The 23039-nt window shown below is 38.6% G+C and overlaps 1 protein-coding gene across 4 annotated transcripts in view; it reads right to left on the bottom strand.

Annotated features, from left to right (window-relative positions):
- Map2k4 (mitogen-activated protein kinase kinase 4) overlaps positions 1-23039 on the bottom strand; it is a 95814-nt gene that overhangs the window by 53249 nt on the left and 19526 nt on the right. For 3 of the 4 annotated variants that reach the window (XM_021176401.3, XM_021176402.3, XM_085829918.1), the window contains one exon: positions 10562-10664. In XM_021176401.3, the coding sequence (XP_021032060.1) occupies positions 10562-10664 (103 nt within the window). Of the gene's footprint in view, positions 1-10561; positions 10665-11126; positions 11146-23039 lie in introns of those variants that run through there. The other variant, XM_085829917.1, reaches the window with a different exon arrangement.

Genomic DNA, 23039 nt, shown 5'->3' with positions numbered 1-23039 from the left:
TATCCCGATAACAATAACACAGCAACTGTTCCTCCCTGCATACCCTGTGAAGATCTCTAGATGAATACTGCTCTATGCATCCTTCTGCAATGCAGCTCTGTTAATTCCGGAAATTTCCACAGTAAACTCAGCCTGTCGGTTACCATGGAAACTGCCTGCTTCCTGGCTCTACTAACAAAATCAGAGTATTTGCCTAGATCTAAAAAGCCGCAAAAGAAAGAAAGGTCACCAAAAATTTGCTCAAACAATCCAATTAGAAGCACTCACATTCTAATGTTCTTAATCAGAAAGTAGTAAGAAGCTGGTGCAGTGTGGTGCCTTTAACCCTAGCATTCAAGAGACTGTAGTAGGAGGCTGGAAGCCCTCGGCCAGGCTGGGCTAAGGAGTCAGAGTCTGTCTCTTGGAAGGATGGGAAGGAAGATGGAGGGACAAAGTAGAGAAATATGCAGTAGTTGGGCCCAAACTGATTTAAGATGGAAAGGTAAATGTTTCCTCACCAATGAAAAGAGTGATGGTAAAGAGGATGAGGCAAACACTTAAGGTTTTATATTGCTGCTACAGCCAATGTATTTGCTAAGCGCTGACCTTCTACCAGCTGTACTCAAAGCTTAGCAATATAATCATTTCCCTGGGCTGTTTCACATAGAGGCACATTTCAGAGTGCCCTAAGCTAACTGTATGTTTCCACCTCAACCACCACAGCACTTATAATGCTATCTAAGGAATTCCACTAAAGACTCTTGGCATCACACATTGCTAATCCATTCTTCTCCAACTGCATCCTCGTAAATGCTGGGCTTCTATGGCATCACACACAACCTTCCACCCCCCATCCCCCCAAGTATCTTTTCTTATTCTCTGCCTGCTCCTTCAGCCTCTACCACATTTCTTTGGAATTTGGCCCTATGTACATTTTTCTCATCAAAATAAAGTTCCACCTTAATACGCAACTTGATCATCTAAATCCTAATGATTCGATGCTTCTTTAAATCTCCAATTTTGCACTGACTTCTTTTCAGATGTATGGGTATGACCAGTTACATCATACTCCTGCCCACATAGAGTCACTCTTACCACTCTCTTGGCACAGTTGGAGTAAGACCCTCTGACAACACAGACTAAGTCAGTCCTCCTTCTGAAGTTACTTCTATTACATATTTTGTCACAGTGAAAAGTTGACTATATATTTTTATATCTACTAAGTTTTTCTATAAAAATATATATGTGATAGATAGATAGATAGATAGATAGATAGATAGATAGATAGATAGATAGATAGATATTCTTGTTTTATTAGGCTTGTCTTGGAAAAGAAGTAGTAATTGCAGAAAGCTTACTATTTTATAATTTTCTGGATCGATGAATACTCTTTTATTTTTCCTTTTTCTTTCCACCCCCACACCCTTGGTTTATTGAGACAGGATCTTGATATGTAGCTCTGGCTGTCCTAGAACTAATTATTTAGACAGGCTAGCCTCAAACTCACAGAGCTCCACTTGCCTCTGCTTCCCAAGTACTGAGATTAAAGCATGTGCTGCCATGACTGGCCAAATTGAATCCTCTTACCTGAAGCATGTTATTTTTTTTAAGACAATCGGGAGGCAGAGGCAGGCGGATTTCTGAGTTCGAGGCCAGCCTGGTCTACAGAGTGAGTTCCAGGACAGCCAAGGCAACACAGAGAAACCCTGTCTCGAAAAACCAAAAAAAAAAAAAAAAAACCAATATGTTCAACCTACATGGTAAGATTACACTGATCTCTATTAAAAGAAAATGTTTGCTTGTTTATTGATTGAGACAGGGCCTCACTATGCTGTCCAGGCTGGCCTCTTCCTCTTGGGCACAAGAGAACTACCTCTTTGGCTTTCTTAGTAGCTGGGACTAAGCTCATGATAGCATATCTGAATTCAAAAATATTCTTTTGAAAGCACACTAAAGACAAGTCTCCAATGTTATCTAAAGGAGCCAACTACTCAGATGCACACTATAATTGGCATGATGCAACAAATGTTCCAGAGTAGACTGAGAACCAAATAACACTTGATAACAATTTCTTTAAGTTTTGCTCAGGCTAATGTTCAGTGACTAAGAGTGCTTAATGCTCTTGCACAGAGCCTTTGTTTCAGTCCCAACACCTACATCAGATAGCTACCACCTATAATTCCAGTTCTAGGAGATCCAACACCCTCTTCAGGCCTTCATAGGCACCAGCGTACACACAGTGCACATAAACTCACACAGGCACTCCTACATATATGCATAAAAATTAACTAAATAAATTTTTCACAGACAAATCCCTCTATAGTTGGAGTCTGCCCTAAAGTAGAAACCTTACTATGACAGCAGTTTTAAGGGTGAAATCACTAGCACTGCTACATAAATTAATTAAATGAATCATTCTAGTTTTCTTTCAAGCATTCTAGCAAAGGAAAGTGAATGAGCAGAAGTAACATTTGTCACATACTTCTCCACTGGCATAAGAAGTGAATTTAACCAACACCTGTGTTCATATAATTATCACCAAGTATTATGACTGCTGTAATGCATTTGTGCTTTGAAAAAAGGACAAAAAAATCACTATTACTATTGAGAAAGGATAAATAACCTATCCATATAACTTTACTATTCTGTTTCTTTAATACAATATCATTTACATGTAGTGAAATATCCACATCACAACCATTAGGTTTTGGCAAATTCATACACACTTAGTCTTGCAAGATTTAACAAGACAGAAAACCTGATCCCTAGGTTGCTCCTTGTGCCATTCTTGTCAGTCTCCACAAGACAAGACTGTTCTCATCTCAGCCACCCCCATCAACTTCAGCCTTGGCCGCTCTGCAATCTCAGACAGATGAAGAAACAACATGTGCTCTTCTTGTGCTGGCTGTGTCTCAGCATTTCTGGACTCACATGTGCTTATGTGGATCAGTAATTCCTATTGCATTCTAGTAAGACACAGTTTATTCATTCATTCTCCCATGAATAGACATTTGTGGGCTTGGTTTTTTTTTTTGTTTTTTTTTTGTTTTGTTTTGTTTTGTTTTGTTTTGTTAGAACCATGATGAACAGTTTCTATGACTGTTCAAATGCAAATTTTCATAAAAACATTTTCACACTGGGCAATGATACAATGCTAGATCATGTTTTAACACATAAGAAACTATTAAGGGGCTTTCTAAAGTAGTTGAGCCCTTGTCTATTCCCTCCGCAATATGTGGATTCTGATACCATTATGTATCCTTTTAAGTTTGGGCCCTTCTGGCAGGTTAGTAATATCATTATCATTTTTATCTGACTCTGCTTACTAATGTTAAACATGCCTTCCATGCATTTATTGACTATTCCTAAGTTTCTTTGTGAAATGTCCACTTAAATCCAAAACCCATTTAAAGGATTGTTTGTTCTGAGTTAATAGTTCATTGTATATCTGAAAGTCTTTAGTCAGGTAAATCCAGAGTATTTTCTCACTGCATGACCGGCCTATACAATTTCCTAAGAAACTTCTGATAAGTAGAAACATTATCTTCAATGAAGTCCATTATCTTTGGTAGCAATTTATACTATGTTCTTCTGTACAATCAATTAAGTATTTGTCTATGCCAGATAAATACATTAAGATGGTTTCCGTTACAAGTTAGATGGAATTTCTACTTTACCCTTTAAGGACAATGCTTTATTTCAAGCACATGGTGTGAATTAGGAAATGGGTTCACTCTGTTACAGATCTCACCCCAGCTGCTCAATCATCATAAAAGGTCTAGCCTGTATGCAAAATTGTACAGGGATCTTAGACAAAAATTAACAGACTGTACATGTGTGCTCATATGCTACACTTCCTATTCCATCTTATATACCATTCTTCTATAAGACTTTAGCTGTTGTATCTTCATTACTTTTTACAAAAGTATTTTTCACTATTCTATTTCCATTTTTTTCCACATAAATTACACAATCAAAATGTCAGTGTGCATTTGTGTTAGCGTGGTGTGTGTGTGTGTGTGTGTGTGTGTGTGTGTGTGTGTGTTAAGGTGGCTAAGATATTCCTGAGTTGAATTAATAAATGAGTGAGGTAAGAACAGGTACCTTAATAACACTGTACTTTCTAATGCAGGAATAAGCCACTGTTTTTGTGCATGTGTGTGTATGCCCATGGGCTTGAGGGGCTTGGGACATACGAGGTAAGTACTCTATCACTGAGCCACACAACTTACCCAGAAGAGGACATCTCAGTCATGTATTCAAGTCTTTCATGTCCCCCCAGTAATTAATATGTTGGTCTCATCATATTTTCTTTACTGTAGCAATAACTATTTTGTACTTTTTAAGCTACTCTAATGATTCTGGAACTTCACTTTCCAAGAGTTTATTTTTGCTAACAGGTGTTTACAGAAAGAACTGATTTTGTTACCCTTATCCTTTGCTAAAGTCACTTAATAATTTTAGTAATTTTGCTAGATCAATATAGATTTTTCTACATATGCAATTAAAACACCTGTCTGAAAAAAGGCTGGTTTGCAATCCAATCTTAAGTTTTTCTGATCAGCATCTAGGGTTTCCTGTCTTGTCACCAAACACAGACACAGCACTGAGTCTTTCATCACTAAGTATTTTACTATCCATAGTAAAAGCATTTCCTTAGATGCCACCAATGAGTCAGGAACTACCCCTCGAGGTTTAATGGAATGTTTTTGATAATAAATGTTGTCAAATATTATTCTGTACCTACTGAAAGCCCACATATTTTTCTCCCTTACTTTATTAATATAGTGAATTATAAGGATCAAATATTCAACCAAGATTAATCCAAAGTACTGTTCATAAGGATTTCCAAGTGTATGTTTATTAACAATGGAATTCTGTGGTCTCCTTTGCTTTGTAACGTCTTTGTCTAGTTTCTGTCAATGCTATGCTGACTTCGAAGTATGAGTTGAAAAAAGTTCCTTACTTCATTGTCTAAAGAGTTCTGTACACTTAATATTATTGCCTCTTGTCTTTATTTCTATTCCTGTTGTTTGTTTCCCCAGGGGCTGACACACATTAGGCAGGATCACTACCAGCTACTATACTTTACTATGCCCACAGCTCTTTCCTTTTATATTTGCTATCAGGTACAGAAAAACCACCAAGGTCCCACATTTCCTGTACGAGAATACTAAAATGTAAATTCAACTTTTTATCAGATGAGGAACTTCTTGAGTAAGCTTTTGTTATTTATGTCACAAACTAACTCAATTTGCCAAATTTAATATTAACTGTCAGATTATTCTCAATATCTTTTTACTGTGTAACCATTTGGCTTTAATTCTGTACCTACAATGTAAAAGAAAAAACTACTATTAGTATTCTATTTCATCTGAACTCAAGCTGTCAGAAAAGTTACTTTTAACTTGAAAGAGAATATATACACACACATATGTGTATATGTAGCTCACCATTCTTCTTCTTTTTTTTTTTTTTTTTGTTTGGAGGAAGGATTTATTGTGGCTTCTGGTTATAGTGAATCACTGAATCATGTTAAAGAAGACATGCAAAGTACCAAGGAAGAGGAAGCTGTAGGTACAAGATCTAGGTGGCCACATTCTCTTCACAATCCATAATCAGAAGGCAGAGTGTTAACAGACGTGGGGCGTACTTCAAAGCCTAAAGGCCCTCCATAGTGGTTCACTTCATACATGGAGGCTCCATCTTTAAGAATTCTAAGCTCTTCCCAAAAGGCACTACTAGCTCCATAGTACATGTTTAAACACACAAGGCTCTGAGGGCATTTTACATTCAGACTAGGACCCATAATATTTAGTCTATGGCCTCGTATGAATTAACCACATCAGGTCATGAATGTGAAATCTAAACAAAAAATGACACAGTTCCTAATTTATTCCTCCTCTGTTATCTTTTTCCCTAGAAAGGAATATAATGTCCAAAGCAAGAAGACAATGTCGTTTACTGTTTATTATAATTTAGTTCCTTAAATGAAAGCTCATTTTCTCCCATGTCCTTATCCTGATGGTTTTCAGTATTCTATATTTTAGTCATTTCTATGTGTCACGTTTTGCTGAAAGCATAAGGTATAAAGATTCCAGAGGGAAGGAATCTATATTACAAACACTGTGGGGATTTTGTCTTTATATGTAAGGTCATAGACAATGAAGGTGAAAAATGTTATCTAAAACTATTAGGCATCCACACAGAAAGCAATTGTTTCTATCTTTCTTTGTGGCCCTGTGTGTCTGTGTGGGTAGCTCAGGAGATACAGAGCTTTCCTTGAAGAACAAACACTTTCCTCTGAGTTGGTAGCTAACCATTCTAATTCACACATTTAAGTGCCTGAACATTCTGTATTTATAAAACTATATAAACAAAAAGGTTTAATCTTAAATATACTTTAGAAATCATAGTTTTATATCTATTAAATATGTATGATTTTAAAGTGTGTTTCTATCATTTTTATATATAAATAACTGTAATACATAAAATTAGGTATCCCCTCCTATATATATTTTAATAAATTTACAGGGAAGAAATTATAATTAAGTAGTTATGACTTTATGCAAAGAGAATTGTTGATGATGTAGTGATATAAATAAAAATACTGTTTGTATCCATGTAGAATTAAGAGAAGTAAATTTGTAACTAAAGACTCTAGCTCTAGGACATCTGTGAAGAAGGGATGACATGTTACCTGTGGTACTGAGTACAATCCTTTTGTTTTGTTTTGTTGTTGTTGTTGTTAAATGAAAGGGCTGTTTCTAATAGTTCTATAATGTAACAAAGATGTCTGAGAACCTAAAAAAATACAAGGTATTCAATAAATATTAGTGGCCCTAAATCAAAAATAATAACTATTTTATAAGTAGATAGTAATTTTTGTAGTAGATAGTAATATTTTTAATCATATTACTTTGTTTCTTTACAATACTAAAGCTAATTGGTATTCCTCAACTGTGTTAGCCAATGTAAAAATGCATTATTATTTTTATTAGGTACTTATGAAGGAAAACACCTGAAATTAAGTATTCCTGTGTAACATTTTGCTAATAAGCAATTTAAAATAGGTCATACAAATGTAAAAAATATACCTTATTTAAGAATAAAGATCATTCTAATTTATTTGTTTAAAGTTTTAATATTTATGAGTAATATAACTATCTAGCCATGTTTCTTTAAACTTAATAGTCTAAACTAAGTACTTAAGATATTTTCTTGATTTGAGCCTAATCAACTGAGGATCTTCCCAACTGATATCTAAAGTTTTATCTATAGACTCTGACCTGCTTCACTTTTTATTTGGACTATCACAAGAGTGTCTTAGTTAAGCATGTACATATCCTTAACTATAGTGTGTGTGTGTGTGTGTGTGTGTGTATATACACACATATATACATATATGTATACACACACACATACAATACATACACATATATATGCATGCATATGCCATAGAGCTTGGTTTTCACTACAGAAGATCAAATACAGGAAGCATCAGGAAGGTTCAGGACGGGATCAATCCCAAAACCTATTTAAACCCCTAAGACATCAGAAGTCACAGTGCCCTGGATGATGCCAAGCAAGCATGAGCCCTCTTTGTTTCAGGAAAGGCCTAAGGCTGGAGAAACTATACCAGAGGCACAAGCACAGGGGAGAGAGAAACACAGTAAACGTCTGGGATGGAGATAAAGCTTACCTTTTGAATCCAGTTTGAATCCCATGCTTAAACCTTCCTTCCACAACAGAATCTACTCTCTACCTACTAAGGGAGGGGGGGGAGTCAGAGACAGACTAGGGGGATCAGAGGTGTCCTTGGGCTGCTTGAGGAATGCAGACAGAGCTTCTCCCACCTCCAGCTAAGAAGTTCTATGTCTTTCAGACTTTCAACTTTGAACATGAAGTAAAGAAAACACTTCCAAAAAAAATTAATTCTCTCCCTCCTCCCACCAAACTCTTCAAATTTCTCACTCTCTCCCTCAATTCACCAAATGAAATAGAAAACATTGGTATTCTAAGTCAGGCTTGGACTGCACACCACAGTCAAGCGATTCAGAGGCCAGCGTTAGTGATAACAGTGGGTAGAAACCAGCACTTAGTTTCCACCTACTGCTCATATCTACAGAAAAGGTTAACAACAACAGTTTCCCAGGCATGCCAGCCCATGCCTACAATCTCAGTACTCAGAGCTGAAGCAGGAGGAATGCTGACATTTAGAGGCCAGTCTGAACTAGAGTGGAAGACAAAGTTTCTACAATTTACTCAGGACTAAATGACTTTCTCAGTGAAGCTTTACTGAAAAAGTGCATTACAGAATGCAGAATATTGGTGATTAAAATAGGACTTTAAAATGGAATCTTTTTTCTAATATTTCAAACAAAGATAAATGAGGCATTGGTCTCAACAAAAATTCTGAATTTAAAATGTAGCTTCCAGTGCTTAAGCCCCAAACACATCAACTCATTTATTTAAGTTAATATAAAAGTATAGTATGTGTGGTGTACGTGTATTTCATCTGCATGTATGTATGTACACCCAGTACCCACAGAGACCAGACAAGGGTGTCAGATTCCATGGCACTGGAGTTTCAGATGACTGTGAAACACCATGTGTATGGTGGGAATTAAGCCAGATACCTCTGAAAGAGCAACCTGTGCTCTTAACGGCTGAGCCATCTCTCTTGCCCCATTTCCAAGTTAACTTTTAAACTTGCTTTCTCCCTATTGAATAACCGTAGTGTGTTGTAGCAATATCTGTGCTGTGCGCACTTTAAACAGTTTTGTTCCAAGAACGTCAACCATTACTCCCCATGATAAAGGCACAGAACGTAACAACAGAGTATCTACTTCTGCTTCTCTCCAGCTACACTGAATAGGATTTTAGCACAAGTCTGCTACATTTCCAAGAATAGCCCCTGAAGTATATAATGAACCGGAATAATGAAACCCTGACAGAAATATAGAAAGGGGTCATTTTTTCCCCCTTTAACCTATTTTTCTTTACATTCTTTGCGTTTATACAACTTTTCATTTTATGAGCCAAAAATCAAAACATTGACAGCTGTTAAACGTACAAGGGTCTCTAGTATATGACTAATTTTTCACATGCTAGAAATATATAGTTTTAATTTACGGTAATTAAAGCCTAGTATATCCTAAAGAGGTGATCTCTTTATCCTCCAAGGACTCAAATGGGAAGAGGAAAGAAGGGAAGGGAAAAAGGAAGGAGGGGAGTAGGTCTTACACTCTCTTGCTTTACATGTCAAGCATGTGGTCCACTGGTAATCAGAATAGTAAAATGAACTATGCTTATAGATTCACCTTGGATTTATTTTCACCAAAATGCTAGAAAATGAGGAAAGAACACTGCTTACTGCTAGAGTATTGCCTGGCTAGGTACTGGGTTTTCTTGCTCAATATAAGCCCTGTTTCATGTTTCACAAAGAAAAAGACTAAGACTCACAGCCCTCTCCCTCCTCTCTTCCCAGTCCCACCTTTTAAGTCCCTCCCCCACATTGTCCCCTCCCCTTCTCCTGGGGCACCTATTCCCAGAAGAACTAGGCACATCCTCTCCCACTGAGCTCTTATGAAAACTTAACTATGAGTGGATAGCTTTCCCAGACAAATAAGGTATCCTTAATTCTAAGGTTACTTATGAAACCCTAAATATATACACACTTACACATACACTCCTCACCTGTACACATTACTACTGCAAAAATAAAGTATTTCGGTCATACCTGCAAAGGTGACAGTGCACCCACTTGTTACTGTTTGCAAATACAAGGTATACCTAAGTTCAAAAGAGAGGAAGCAATGGCCATGTCTCTCTGAGAACACTAGAAATATCTGAAGTCTAATAAAGCCTGAATGCAGGCAGTAAGAAATTAGTTTTAAAACATAAGATACTCTGTTCCCAGCTCTGTTCCTATAACATCCACCGCTTGCTCTTCCCATCTCAGTACTAGGATGAATACACATATGAATAGAAGTCAAGCCACTGACTGCCATGCTCAGGAAAGTCTGGGGAAGAGATTACTATTTAATATACCACATCACTTGACTGAAGGCTTCAGGAAACTATTATTCTCAAGCTATTAGTTAAAACCAACTAACACATTCCTACTATTTTCTGTAAGATACACTATCATAGCTATCTTTTTATTTGAAATATTAACTAATAACAGATGACATGACGTGTATACTAACTTGAACACAACTTTGATTTGCCACATGAGTTTTCAAGGAAAGAGAATCTACATTCCCGCTAAGTGGAGAGTGGTGGCTGAAAGTGAGAAGACAGCTGCATTCCTGAACACAACCTGAACTTTACCTGAAACCCAAAGTTAATTTAAAATAATATAAGTGAGCCTGGGCCTTTGGCACTATTTTCCCAAGTAGACATTTAAAGAAAAAAAAAATTGTGTTTATCAACTTAAGAGTACAGAATCAGTAACTCTCTATTTAAGTTCAAATAGTAACATTTTAAAGTATCTTAAGAAAACAGAAATATCAGTCCCTTGCTTTGCATAAAATGGAGCAGCCAGAAAGCCCTGCATTTAGTCACTGGGAGTACTCACATGTGTGGGTTCTGGACTCCTGTAGTATTAGGATTCAGAGTAAACCGTGCTGTCGATTTGACAGGTGGATTTGCAAAATTCAACTTCAGTGCTTTGCGCTTACCTGAGAAACAACAAAGGGAAAGTTTCAAATACTAACTACAGACACATGCAAATTGTGGTGATTAAATTTAATTAATTTTTTTAACATTCAAGCATTATAAAACAGCTATTACTTTGAAAGCATGAGAAATTCAGTGAAAAAGAAAGAAACGGGTTTTAATAAATCTTACTCAATATAGAGCAATGCTTGAAAAGGTACCAAATATCTTAAAATGAAAAAAAAAAAGTTATCTTATGCCCACTCCCCACAAATCTGTCTTTGTGCTGTAGAGCATCAGATGATGTTCAGTGCTTCCAGTTTACAGTGTCCAGAAACTTAACACTTTGCAGGAAAAGAACCAGTCACTGCAGAATCACCCATCCCAAGGGAGCTCAAGCACTGCACACTGCTAAAAGGCACAATATCTTCAGTTTAACAGAAACCCCCTTCCTTCAAATGCACTATAAATGCTGAGTGACAGACCTGAAGCATTCTGCAGCAGTCAGAGTGAAATCATCACGGTGCAGTCTACTTCAAGTTAGCAACACAGGTATACCAATAATCACTTTCTTGAAACAATTTCTTTGGGCTTAAAAGCAGGAAAGTATCAGCATTTTTTTAATATAAAACTAAACTGTATCCATTATTTTAAAAAAATCAGAAAATTCAAAGAAAATGAGTTTTTAAAATGATAAACATACATGCAATATATAGTATTTTCAAAAGATATATATCCGTTTATCACTCTAACCCCCCAAAAAAACCAACGCATTAATTTCTGCTGCAAACTTTCCCTAAATATAGATAGACAGATAGATAGAAAGATTATTTATATCAAAATCTCAGTCAGGCTATGGTACTGCTTCAACATGTTTTCCTTGATAGCCATATTTCTTTCTGGGTCAATAAATTACATGAATCACTTCTTTAGGGTTTCTACAAAAGATCTGTAACAGAAAGGGTTTTTACTCATGTACTGGCTGGTTTTGTGTCAACTTGACACAGCTGGAGTTATCACAGAGAAAGGAGCTTCAGTTGGGGAAATGCCTCCATGAGATCTAACTGTAAGGCATTTTCTCAATTAGTGATCAAGGGGGAAAGGCCTCTTGTGGGTCGGACCATCTCTGGGCTGGTAGTCTTGGTTCTATAAGAGAGTAGGCTGAGCAAGCCAGGGGAAGCAAGCCAGTAAGGAACATCCCTCCATGGCCTCTGCATCAGCTCCTGCTTCCTGACCTGCTTGAGTTCCAGTCCTGACTTCCTTGGTGATGAACAGCAATGTGGAAAGTGTAAGCTAAATAAACTCTTTCCTCCCCAACTTACTTCTTGGTCATGATGTTTGTGCAGGAATAGAAACCCTGTCTAAGACAACTCATTCTGGTTTTGTGTTCCTATTAGGGATACTGTTTCCAGCACTCCTATCTTCAGTGTTTTATACACACATTTAGCTACTCAGCTAATCTCTGCAATCAATACTTTTCCACCTCAGTAAATTCTAAAGCTATACTAGAGCACACCAACTACAGATATGAGATTGGGGAATGGAGCAAAGGAATGTCCTGAGAATACACATCTGCTCTACAGTCCTGAGAGCAGCTCTGAGGGATGGGCCTTTCTAGAAGATTAGGGAGATATTGGGAATAGCCACTTTCAGACATGAGGTTGGTACAGGAATTTCCTCATGGTTTGCTGTTGCACATATCAAAATTTTACTTTTAAAACACTTTCATCTAACTTAATCTAACTTAACTAGGACATTCAAGCTACATGCAAAAGATGCTCTGTGTACAAAAACATCAGATTTAATTTTAAAGCCATGTGTTACTAGGAGGTTGAGGGACAAAATGTTTTTCTTGTTTGTATTTAATATAGGGTCCCATGTATCTGAAAAATAACCTTGATGTGTTAATTTTCCTGTCTCTACCTCCTGTGTGAGTGCTGGGATTATAGATATGCATTACCATTCACAGTTTAAAACTTTTAAAATTAAAATCAAAATTTGGAGAAATCATTTGGAGAAAGCATCAAGGTATAGAATGGGAAGGTTTTTTTTTTTTGTTTTTGTTTTTTTTTTAACCAACTACATATCTAAGAGAGGGCTAATATCCAGACTATATAAAGAACACAAAACAGACATCAAGAAAACAAATAATCTCATTAAAAATGGGGTACATATCTAAACAGAATTCTCAAAAGAGGAACTGCAAAAAGCTGAGAAGCACTTAATAAAATGTTCAACAACCTTGGTCCTCAAGGAAATGAAAATCAAAACTACTTTGAGATTTCAATGATTTGGGTCACTCATCCCAATAAGACTAAGATCAGTGGGAGGAGGGGGAAAGAAGACAGCTCGTGCTGATGAGAATACACATTGCTAGTGGGAGTATACAGCCACTGTATAAATCAGTGTTCTTCAGAAAGATGGGACTCGATCTATTTCAATCCCCAGCCATACCACTCTTAGGTATATACTCAAAGGATCCTACTATAGACACCTGCTGAATCATGTTCATTGCTGCTCCATATATACTAGCCAGAAATTAGAACCCCCCTAGATACCTGTCATTAATGAAGAAAAAAAATAATGTGGTACTTTTATACAATGGAATATTATTTAGCCGTTAAAAAATAAAATCATAAAATCTTCAGATAAATGGAGTTTAAGGAAAAAAAAATCATCCTGAATGAGGTAACTTAAGACACAAAAAGACAAATATATAGTATGTATTCACTTATATGTAGGTGTTAGTTGTGAAGTCATTGATAAGCAAGCTACAATTCATAGGACCAGAGGCTAGTTAGAGAATAAGGGATAGATGGAGGGAGGGATCTCTCTAGGAGGATAAACAGAATAGATAGCTATGGACAGACAAAAAGGGAAGATTGTAATAAGAAGACCAGACAGGAAAAGGGATGAAAAAGGGGCAGGGGAGGGAATAGAGGGACAGACAGGTAAACTAAGAGCCATATGAAAGGTCATATGAAAACCTAATACAGTAGAAGCTACACACAGAGAGAGAGAGAGAGAGAGACAGAGACAGAGACAGAGACAGAGACAGAGAGAGAATCTAAATGAAATGGCCATATAGCAAGGGAAACAGAGCCCCACCTGGACATCTTTCGTCACCAAATGGAGCTTCCACCACCAGGAATGGGTTAAAGCTAATCAAGTTCTTACCTAAAGAGGCTCCCAGGGGACTCACCAAACAATCCAGGCTATCTACAAGGCTACTGGTGGCTGTCTACAAACTGACAGGAAGGTCCTGTGGCTGAAGACAACACCTACACAACTCACTGAAAACAGAGTTGAGCTGGTGTCTACCTAGAGCCTGCATCCCTATAGTTAGTATTCATGATAATGGAAGGTATCCCTGTGCTATCAAAGGAGAAAGGTAAACACCAAATCAGCTAGCTACAAACTTTTGATCTACAAGAGGGATCTGCCTCAAGATATACTGGTGTAATAATGACACAAAGTTTGTGAGACCAACCAACCAATACCTGCTTTGAGTTAAGGCCTAGTCCATGAGATAGAACCCATATCCAATGCTTTTTGCATGGCCAACAATCTGAGATTAAATAGGCTATGGACCTAAGGGGAAAAAAAACAAATGCCACTGTTCTGCTAATGGAATGTAAAAATAAGGCACTCCTAATGACATTCACTATACTCATAGATCCATGCCTGGCTCAGCCATCATCAGAGAAGCTTCCTCCTCCAGACAGAAACAAATACAGAGACCTACAACCAGACAGTATACAGAGTGAGCACTCTGGAATACTCAGCCCTGTAAGGAGGTCTCCATCAAATCCCTCCCCTCAGGTTAACAGGGGACTCTAAAGAGGCATAAAGAGAGTAAGACCCAGAGGGGATGGAGGACACCAAGGAATCAAAGCCTTCTAGTCACAACAGGGCTGGGATACACATGAACTCACAGAGTCTGGGACAACAGGCACGGGGCCTACACAGGTCTGCACCACATAAGGTCCTAGAGCTGAAATAAGAAGTGGAGACACACTTTATCCCTAACTGAGAAGCTATCTCCAATTGATAGCTACTTCCAAATGAAAAGTTAGTTTTCTCCAAGGGAATCTCACTGGGGAAACTATTCTAAAGGGTAGGCACAATGCTCAGCAGTAGATGGTCAGTCAACACAAAAGAGCTCATTCCAAAGAAGGCATCTTTGGAGATTCTCTGACTTGTAATGTTGAGTCAGGAAGCATTTTAATTTTTGTTTTAACCTTACAAGCCCTTTGTGTATATATTATATTTTCTGGTTTGGGGTTTTTAAGAGTGTGTGAACATGTGTGTCTCTGCATCTATGGTCACATTCTGATTTTTGATGAATTGTATTGTATTATACTGCACTGCACTGTACTGTACTGTATTATATTGTTATTTCTTAGATGCCTGTTTGTTTTCTAAGTAGAAACAGGAAGGATGTGGATCTGGATGGGAAGGGAGGTGAGGAGAAACTGCAAGTAGGGGAAAGAGAAACCATAATCAGAAAGTATTGCATGAAACAGATACATTTCCAATGAAATATAAAAGTGGTTAAAATGCTTTTTTGGAGGTGTGCAATAGGTATAGAGACAATCACAGGGTAACCCTGCCCAAACTGGAACTTATACCAGGCTAGCCTCAAACTGACAATGATCTCCTCCTGCTTCTGCCTCTTATGTGCTGGAATTACAAGTGTCACAACATACGGCACAGCAAACTGATCCTCAACATTTAGAAACAAAGCAAGAGACAAACATGATGAGTATGGTGGCTCAGGCTAGCACACAGGAAGTGAGGCAAGGAATTAGCACAGGTTTGAGCCCAACCTGGTCAACATAAGGAAGTTCCCAGCGCCAGGGCTTCATTCTGTGTGTGTGTGTCTCTCTCAAGCAAAGCAAAACAAAATTGACAAAGAACATAAAGATAAACCAAAAAAACTACATGAAGTGCTGACACCAAAAGGATTCAAGATGTTTTATTTGTTAAAGTCTGGAGGGCTTGTACTAAGTATAAGCTTGGCTAGAGAACATGCTGATCAGGGTGACTGGGTGAATGAATCACTAACAGCAAAACTGCTTTTTAAAAGAATTCAGCAATATAAAAACCCTTTTTAATGAAACACTCCTTTCTTCTTGGAAATCTGTCCTTGTGATTCTCAAAAGCCCCAGTGGGAGCCACTGTACTGGCCTCTAAACAGCAGTGTCTTCTGTGAGTGGGAATAGTGTTCATGTCACCCTCTCAGCACTCACCTGTGCTGTCAGGTCATTTGTTTTCCAGTTTCTAGGTCCAAATACAGATTATTGACCCAGGGATGGACAATACACTGAGGCTTAGCACTAACTGACTGAAATGGTTCTGAAGACTTCCGAGTTGATGCTGTAGTGTGATAAAACTCTGAGGATATTGAGGTTTTCACAGAAGATGTATATGATTAAGATCATAGTGTAGTGGGCTGAATGGTGACGCCCCCAATGTGAGGAGCAGGTGTGGCGGCAGTCCCAAAGGCGCCAGGGACTGCAGCTAAGTCGTATGACTTGCACCTGACTTCCTCATATAAACCACAAACATCTTGAGAGCTGCGCAGGTGTACCAGGATACCAGTAAATCCATTTTGATGGAGATATGCCCCTGCTGCCCTGATTAGCTGAAGCTGCGTGCCTGGTGAGGTGGCGTGGCCTGCTGTGCGTAGATGAGAACTGAGAGTATATAAGAGTGAGAGGCCCAGGGCTCGGGGGGGGGGGGGGGGGGGGGAGATATAAACAAGAAGAAACAGGACTGAATAAACTGCTGTTAGAAGGACTGGTGGTCGTGTCGTTCTTGCTGGTCGAGAGCGGACGCGACACCCCAAGATAACTAAGACCTAATCCCTAGGAACCTATGAATCTTGCCTTATATAACAAGGGTAGCAGAGACAAAGACTAGCAAGCACACACCTTATGAGCTCAAACCCAACAAAGCCACCATGTTGAAAACTGAACACCATTTGTCTGTTATATGCTGTGCTTATAATCATCTAGCACACATATAATGCAAGATCTCCATACACGAAGAAAAACTGGCAAAAGCCAGACCAAACACGAGTCAAAGACAGAACAAAGAAATTTTACAAAAAGCACTAAACAACTTTCCTCAATTTGTGGGTGAGGGGGCAGCAATAGGCAAACTCTGCCGGGAATACTGAAGCATGGTGCGACCATGAAATTTCACTTGAGCTATTTTCTTGACAATAAAAACATTTAAAGTGCTGGGCAGTGGTGGTGCATGCCTTTAATCCCAGCACTTGGGAGGCAGAGACAGGCGGATATCTGAGTTCGAGGCCAGCCTGGTCTACAGAGTGAGTTCCAGGACATCCAGGGTTACACAGAGAAACCCTGTCTCAAAAAAACCAAACAAACAAACAAACAAAAAACAAAAAAAAAACAAAAAAGAAGAAAGAAAGAAAGAAAACATTTAAAGCACACAAAAAAAAGAATTCATTTTTTAGCTCTAGATCTACAGTTAAATAGCAAATTGGAGAAAGGGACTTTAAAGATAATTGACTTCATAAACAAATGTACATAGTTTAATGCAAAGTGATTTATATTACGTTAGATTTACATCTACTCAATCTGCAAACAAGTATAAGTTCCAATCATTTACTAACAAACATATGAAAGAATTCTAAGTTTTCAGATTCTGGACACAAATGTCTCAGCTCCAAGGAGTCTAGGGAAGACACAGTTATCTTGCCAGTTTTCAAGCAGACACCTTAATCCTGCAAATGACCAACTGAGGATGGACTTGAAACTAGTTTTGTGGAGGAAAAGGAAAGCTACAAAGGCAGGTGAGACTAATGCAAGGGGGAGGTAGCCTTTCAGACCCAAATGCTCCTTGCAAACATCCACCGGCTCACTAACCCTTCCTTCCCTCAAAGCAGCCCCTCTCCTTCCCATTTGCACCAATTTCTCCTTTCTCAAGTGTCCCAAAGCCACACCCTCAGATATTTGAAACCACACACACACATACACACACATACATACACACTCTCACACACACACACACACACACACACACACACACACACACACACATGCAATACACGCACACACACAGAACACTACCACATATACTTTTTAATTCAAAACAACCAAAAACAAAACACCAAAACTGAAATGATTTTTCACAAGTAGAAAAGAGCTGGTGTTATTCTATGGAGGGTTGGAAAGACTGGCTCAGCAGTTAAGAGCACTAGCTGCTCTTCCAGAGGATCTGGTTCAATTCCCAGCACCCACATGTCAGCTCACAACCATCTGTCACTCTCGTTCCAGGGGATCTGATACCCTCAGAAGCAAGTAAAACACAAATGCACACAAAATAAAAATAAATAAATTATATTTCTAAAAAAGCCTATATAGATTTTAGTTTGAAAGAGATCAAGAGCTATACCACAGAATTGAACATAATGGATAAAAGCCATGTTTATGACAATACCCTTTTAGTGGTCTCACCATGGCCAAGTAGTAACAAGCCAATAGAAATAAAGAGAATATCCCCTTAAACATGACAGCTGAAATCATGAACCATATTATATTTACACAGTAGGGTTTTTCTATGAGAGGACAAGGGCCAGAAGATGAAAATGTTTCCCAAGCTTACTGACCTGAGAACAGACATGACACACACAGCCCTAGATAACTCCTCTTCAGCTGCTCAAGTAACTGTACTAGAAATGTGAGTGTGCACTGCACTTGCTAGTGTATGCATAGATCAGTGTCTGTCCTTCCCAAGAATTGCTCTAGGCACCACCCCTGCTGAAAAAAACAATGACTAATTTTTTTTTCTCCTCATGACTCTAGAATGTAAGAACATTTGTTAATACTAAAAAAAAATTAAACCATGCCTGGCCTATCAGCTGGCCTAGGCAGTTTGGCAGCCCCAGCCCCAGCCCCAGCCCCAGCCCCAGCCCCAAGACCTCACTCTCAAGAGTTTTGTTGTTCAATCTGTCTCAAGAGAATGCCCTAAACTATCTAAAATGAGCTTTTACTCCGCCTATACATAATGTTCTCCTCAAAATTCCCATAAGGCATTGAGGAGTGTAGAGCCGTTAAGGTTACAAAGAATCATGAATCTGAAAATTGGAGATCCAGGAGGAATCAGAAAGGGGGAGAAGGGAATATGATTAAAATACATTAAGTGTATTATACAGATATATGAAATTCTCAAAAATGAAAAATATATTGTAAAAAATCCACTGATTCTGAAGATCCAGATTTACCCAAGTGGATCCAGAGAGGCATAGAAATGCCCTTCTCTGTAATTCTGAGCAATTACTGAGAACACTGAAGATAAAGGGAAACAATAGCCATCCTTACTTAGCTTAAGCAAGAGGATAAAGAACCCTAAATAGTCTCCCTAAACTAGCAACACAAGCTCAAGCAACACAAGCCTTTAACATCATGTTCACAATTAGCTTCACCTACCTTCCTGTTTGGCTTTCCTCAAGCCCCCAATGCAGAAGCTCCCAATGGTGATAGTGTCCTAGTCATGTATCAGTCTACAGTCCCAGTCACCCAGGCAACTGAAAACAGCTCTCACCCACCTTCTACAGATGAGGGAAACACTTCTCCTCGTGATTCATTAAGAACCAGCATCATGTACAGTTTCAAAGCCACCAAGACTGGCTGGATGGCTGAAGTGCTTGCTGCACAGGCATGCGGCCCTGAGCTGAGGTCCCCAGCACTCACAGAAAGGTGCAGAGCTGTCATCCTACAGCCCTAGGATACCTGGGCTCACTGGCTTAGCCAACGAGTGAGTTCCAGGTTCAATGAGAAATCCTGTCTCAAACCTGAGGGAAAGAGCAAGTAAGGAGCACATCTGACATCAACTCTAGCCTCTGCAAATGGACACAAGAGGCGTGAAGCTCCACAGCCGTGCCCAGACATCATTACCATCAGGTTTTTCCTCATAGAGACTATGCTCACACTGGTCCACCTTGCCTCCCTCTGACTCCCCCACCCCCAAGGGGTTGTTCCTGTGATTCAACTGTAAACCCTCTTAATTTTTAACTATCTTGATTTACCTCTGAAATCTGCAAATATGCTATATGTGATAAGTACCTAAAACAAAGGGAGTGTTAGCAAGCATTTATTGAATTCAAATTATATTCTTTTACTTGCTGGTATCTCAATATCCTCCAATTCAACCTAACAGGCTTAGTTTTTCTTACTACATCATAAGAAAGAAAACTCTATTATCTATGATCAGAATTGGACAATATAAATTCTATCTCTAAAGGCTATTTACAATTTATAAAACATCAGCAAACCCATATATCTTTAACACTATTCATTTCAAAACCTGGGAAAGTCATGGCTAAAACCATACCTATTACAGTTAGAGTTGAGGTCTTCAATGCCTTTAGGGGCATGCGTGGCTTTACCAGGAGAAGACAGCAGAAGGGTTGTTATTACTTCCGAGGTGAACTAGTCTGAGTCTAAATGAAGTATCACTGCCCACAGGGATGAGGGGTCCAGGCATGCTGTCCACATAAGAGACTTTCTAAATGAATGCATGCTGAATTCCCTTCTCTCTGCCGCCTGTCTGAAAAGAAGTGAAGAATTTTCTCTGCCATATCTTCCCACGGTTATAATAACTGGCCTGTCCAAAAGCAAAGGGTCAAGCCACCACAGGCTGAACCATCTTAAACCATGAGCCAAAATCAATCTTTTCTCCCTTTACTCTTGTTTCTCTCCGGCCATAGCAGTAAGAAAAGTAAAACAAATGAGAACCTTTACTCCCACCATGAGTAAATAGATCCTGGTGTCAATATTAGCAAAAGAATGCAGCAGTAGGCATCCTCTTTAAACTTGTCCAATCTGCCATTATCTGAGGAATGAAGTTCCCACCATATCGTATCATCTGCCAGGAGTACAAAATGTCATTAGCTTACCTGTCTCAGCACTTGGTATTATGCAGACATATTAACCTTCAGCACACTGTCACCGTAAGTGTAAACTGGTTCAAACGGCAGCATGTAGCAAACATCTCAAAATATCCTTGACTAACCTATCACTCCATTTCTACAAATTTATGCTAAGGATATTAAAAATTACACAAACAAATTGTTCAAAGCAGTGATAGTTACACTGCATTACTTATAAAAACTGTGGCACATCCATAACTGAAATACTGCATTATTGTCAAAAAAAACCCAGTAATTAAAAAAAAAAAAACAAACAAACTATTGGGCCAACAAGAGAGACACCTGCTATTAAGCCTGATAAAACTAGTTTAATTCTCAGAAACCACATGGTAGAAAGAGAGACTCCTCAAACCTCCACGTGATCACTATGGGATCCACTGGTATATGGATGTGCATGTACACACACACCACTCTCCAAAATGTCACAATTGAAGGTGCTAGAATTATAAATTCTCCCCCTTTTTAACTATTCTACTTCAGAAGGCTGAGAGGATGGCTTGGTCAATACAGCATTTATCATGGAAGCATGAGGGCCTGAGTCTGATCTTGAGAGCCTGTAACAGTCTAGCAAAAAGGCACACACTTATATCTCTGCACCAGGGAGGAAGAGAGAGGATGATGCTTGCTAGCCAAGACCGGCCTACTTAGTGCCAGATCAATGAGAAACTCTGGCTTATGAAAGGAAGTAGATAGGACCTGGGAACAAAACCTGAAGTTCACTTCCAGCCTCCACATGCACAAGTAAACACATGGACACATACATCTACATACATGCACACACATACATATCAAAACCTTGTTTCATATTTTCTATATGCAGCACTTATTGTTTCTATTTTAAATTACAATATCCTTGTCACTTATTCCAAATTTCTCTAAAAGAAAATAGTTTTCTACAGTCATACTGAAGCCTAGAGAAGAAGATGGGCTTTTAGAGTCTTTAAAAATACAAACATACACATTTTCATATAATTGCTAGAACAACCTGGATATCCATGCTCTTTTGTTTGTCATATTTCACAGTGTGTCTCTGGTTGGATCTGGCTACACTATAATCATTAATGTAACAGAAACATGTCACCCAACACTAACTGTCAGCCCTAAGGCCAAGCAGGAATGGTTTGTAGCACTGGGATCAAACCTAGAGCTTTACATAATGGAAAGAGAGGGCTATACCAATGAACTATACTCTATGCCACATAACTCTTCATAATGAACACTTAGCACCTTAACCACATTTCTATCATGGCTTTTTCGATCAACACTGTAAAACTGTATGTGCCATGATAGGATAAAAATATTTGTTCAATGAAATAAAGAAAAAGCAGAATGTTCCTGGCTAAAGCACACTGGCCTGCAGCTCCACTGAGTCCAGGTAACAGGGCTAAGACCTGCACTTGGCTGGAAGGTAAAATAATCCCAGCAGCATATAAGCTGAGAAGCCACCAAAACCCTCCAGGTCTGACTGTTTCCTCCTTAGGATGTTTGCTTAGTATAATATTATTAACCATGTAAGAAAGTGAGATTCTTGTCAAAAGTGAATGTGATCCACTTTATTTATTTACCCAATTACCACAGGGATTCCCACCAGTCATTAAGTAATTAACTCTTCTGGACTTCCCAACTCTACATGAACTTCATTAGCAAACAGACTAGGATAAAGCACGCTTTACGATGTAGACAATTTTACAGTTAAAGCACTATTTGCTCAAGGAAAGAAAACACAGTCTAATTAAATTAAAATCTAACAGTGTTATTACCAAGGCAAAAGAGAGGGGGAAAGGAGTGGGCTCAACTGTGCAAACTTAGTATATTGTGTATGTATAAACAGTTACCACAGTACTGTTCTAGCTCCTTCCACAATGCAAATAGCTTCTTCTGACCCTTATTCAATGCCTCCTGTCTCAGTCACTGTTCTATTTCTGTGGAAAGATACCACAGCCAAGGCAAAAGAAAGCAAGCACTAGGGGCTTGCTGGCAGTTTCAAAGGTTTAGTCCATTATCGCTATGACAAGTGCAGGGCAGCACACATGTCCTTGGGGCAGTAACTGACAGTTACATCCTCATCAGATAGATAGATATAGACAGACAGATAGATGGACGGACAAAAAGACAGACTCTGACTAGACCTGGCATGAACTTTTGAAACCTTAAAACTCACTCCCCCAGTGACATATTTCCTCCAGCAAGACCACACCTTTTAGTCCTTCTCAACTAGTGTTCTCCCTGATAAGGAAACATAAACGTGTTGGCCTACAGAGGCCATTCTTATTCAAATCACTACATCTTCCAAATTTAAAAGATGTAAATAAGACTTTCATTTCTTAGTGGACACAACTGAGCACTATTTGTTGCCCATAAATGCATTCTAGGAATTAGTGTTTTGAAAAGTTTAGACTACATTAAAAATAGCAGGGGTAAATGGCACTCTTAA

This window comes from Mus caroli, unplaced genomic scaffold (genome assembly GCF_978045245.1).
Source record: "Mus caroli unplaced genomic scaffold, Mus_caroli_1 scaffold_13, whole genome shotgun sequence".
Taxonomy (NCBI): Eukaryota; Metazoa; Chordata; class Mammalia; order Rodentia; family Muridae; genus Mus; species Mus caroli.
Note: the sequence above shows the minus strand (reverse complement) of the source record. Positions and strands in the feature narration are given on the sequence as shown.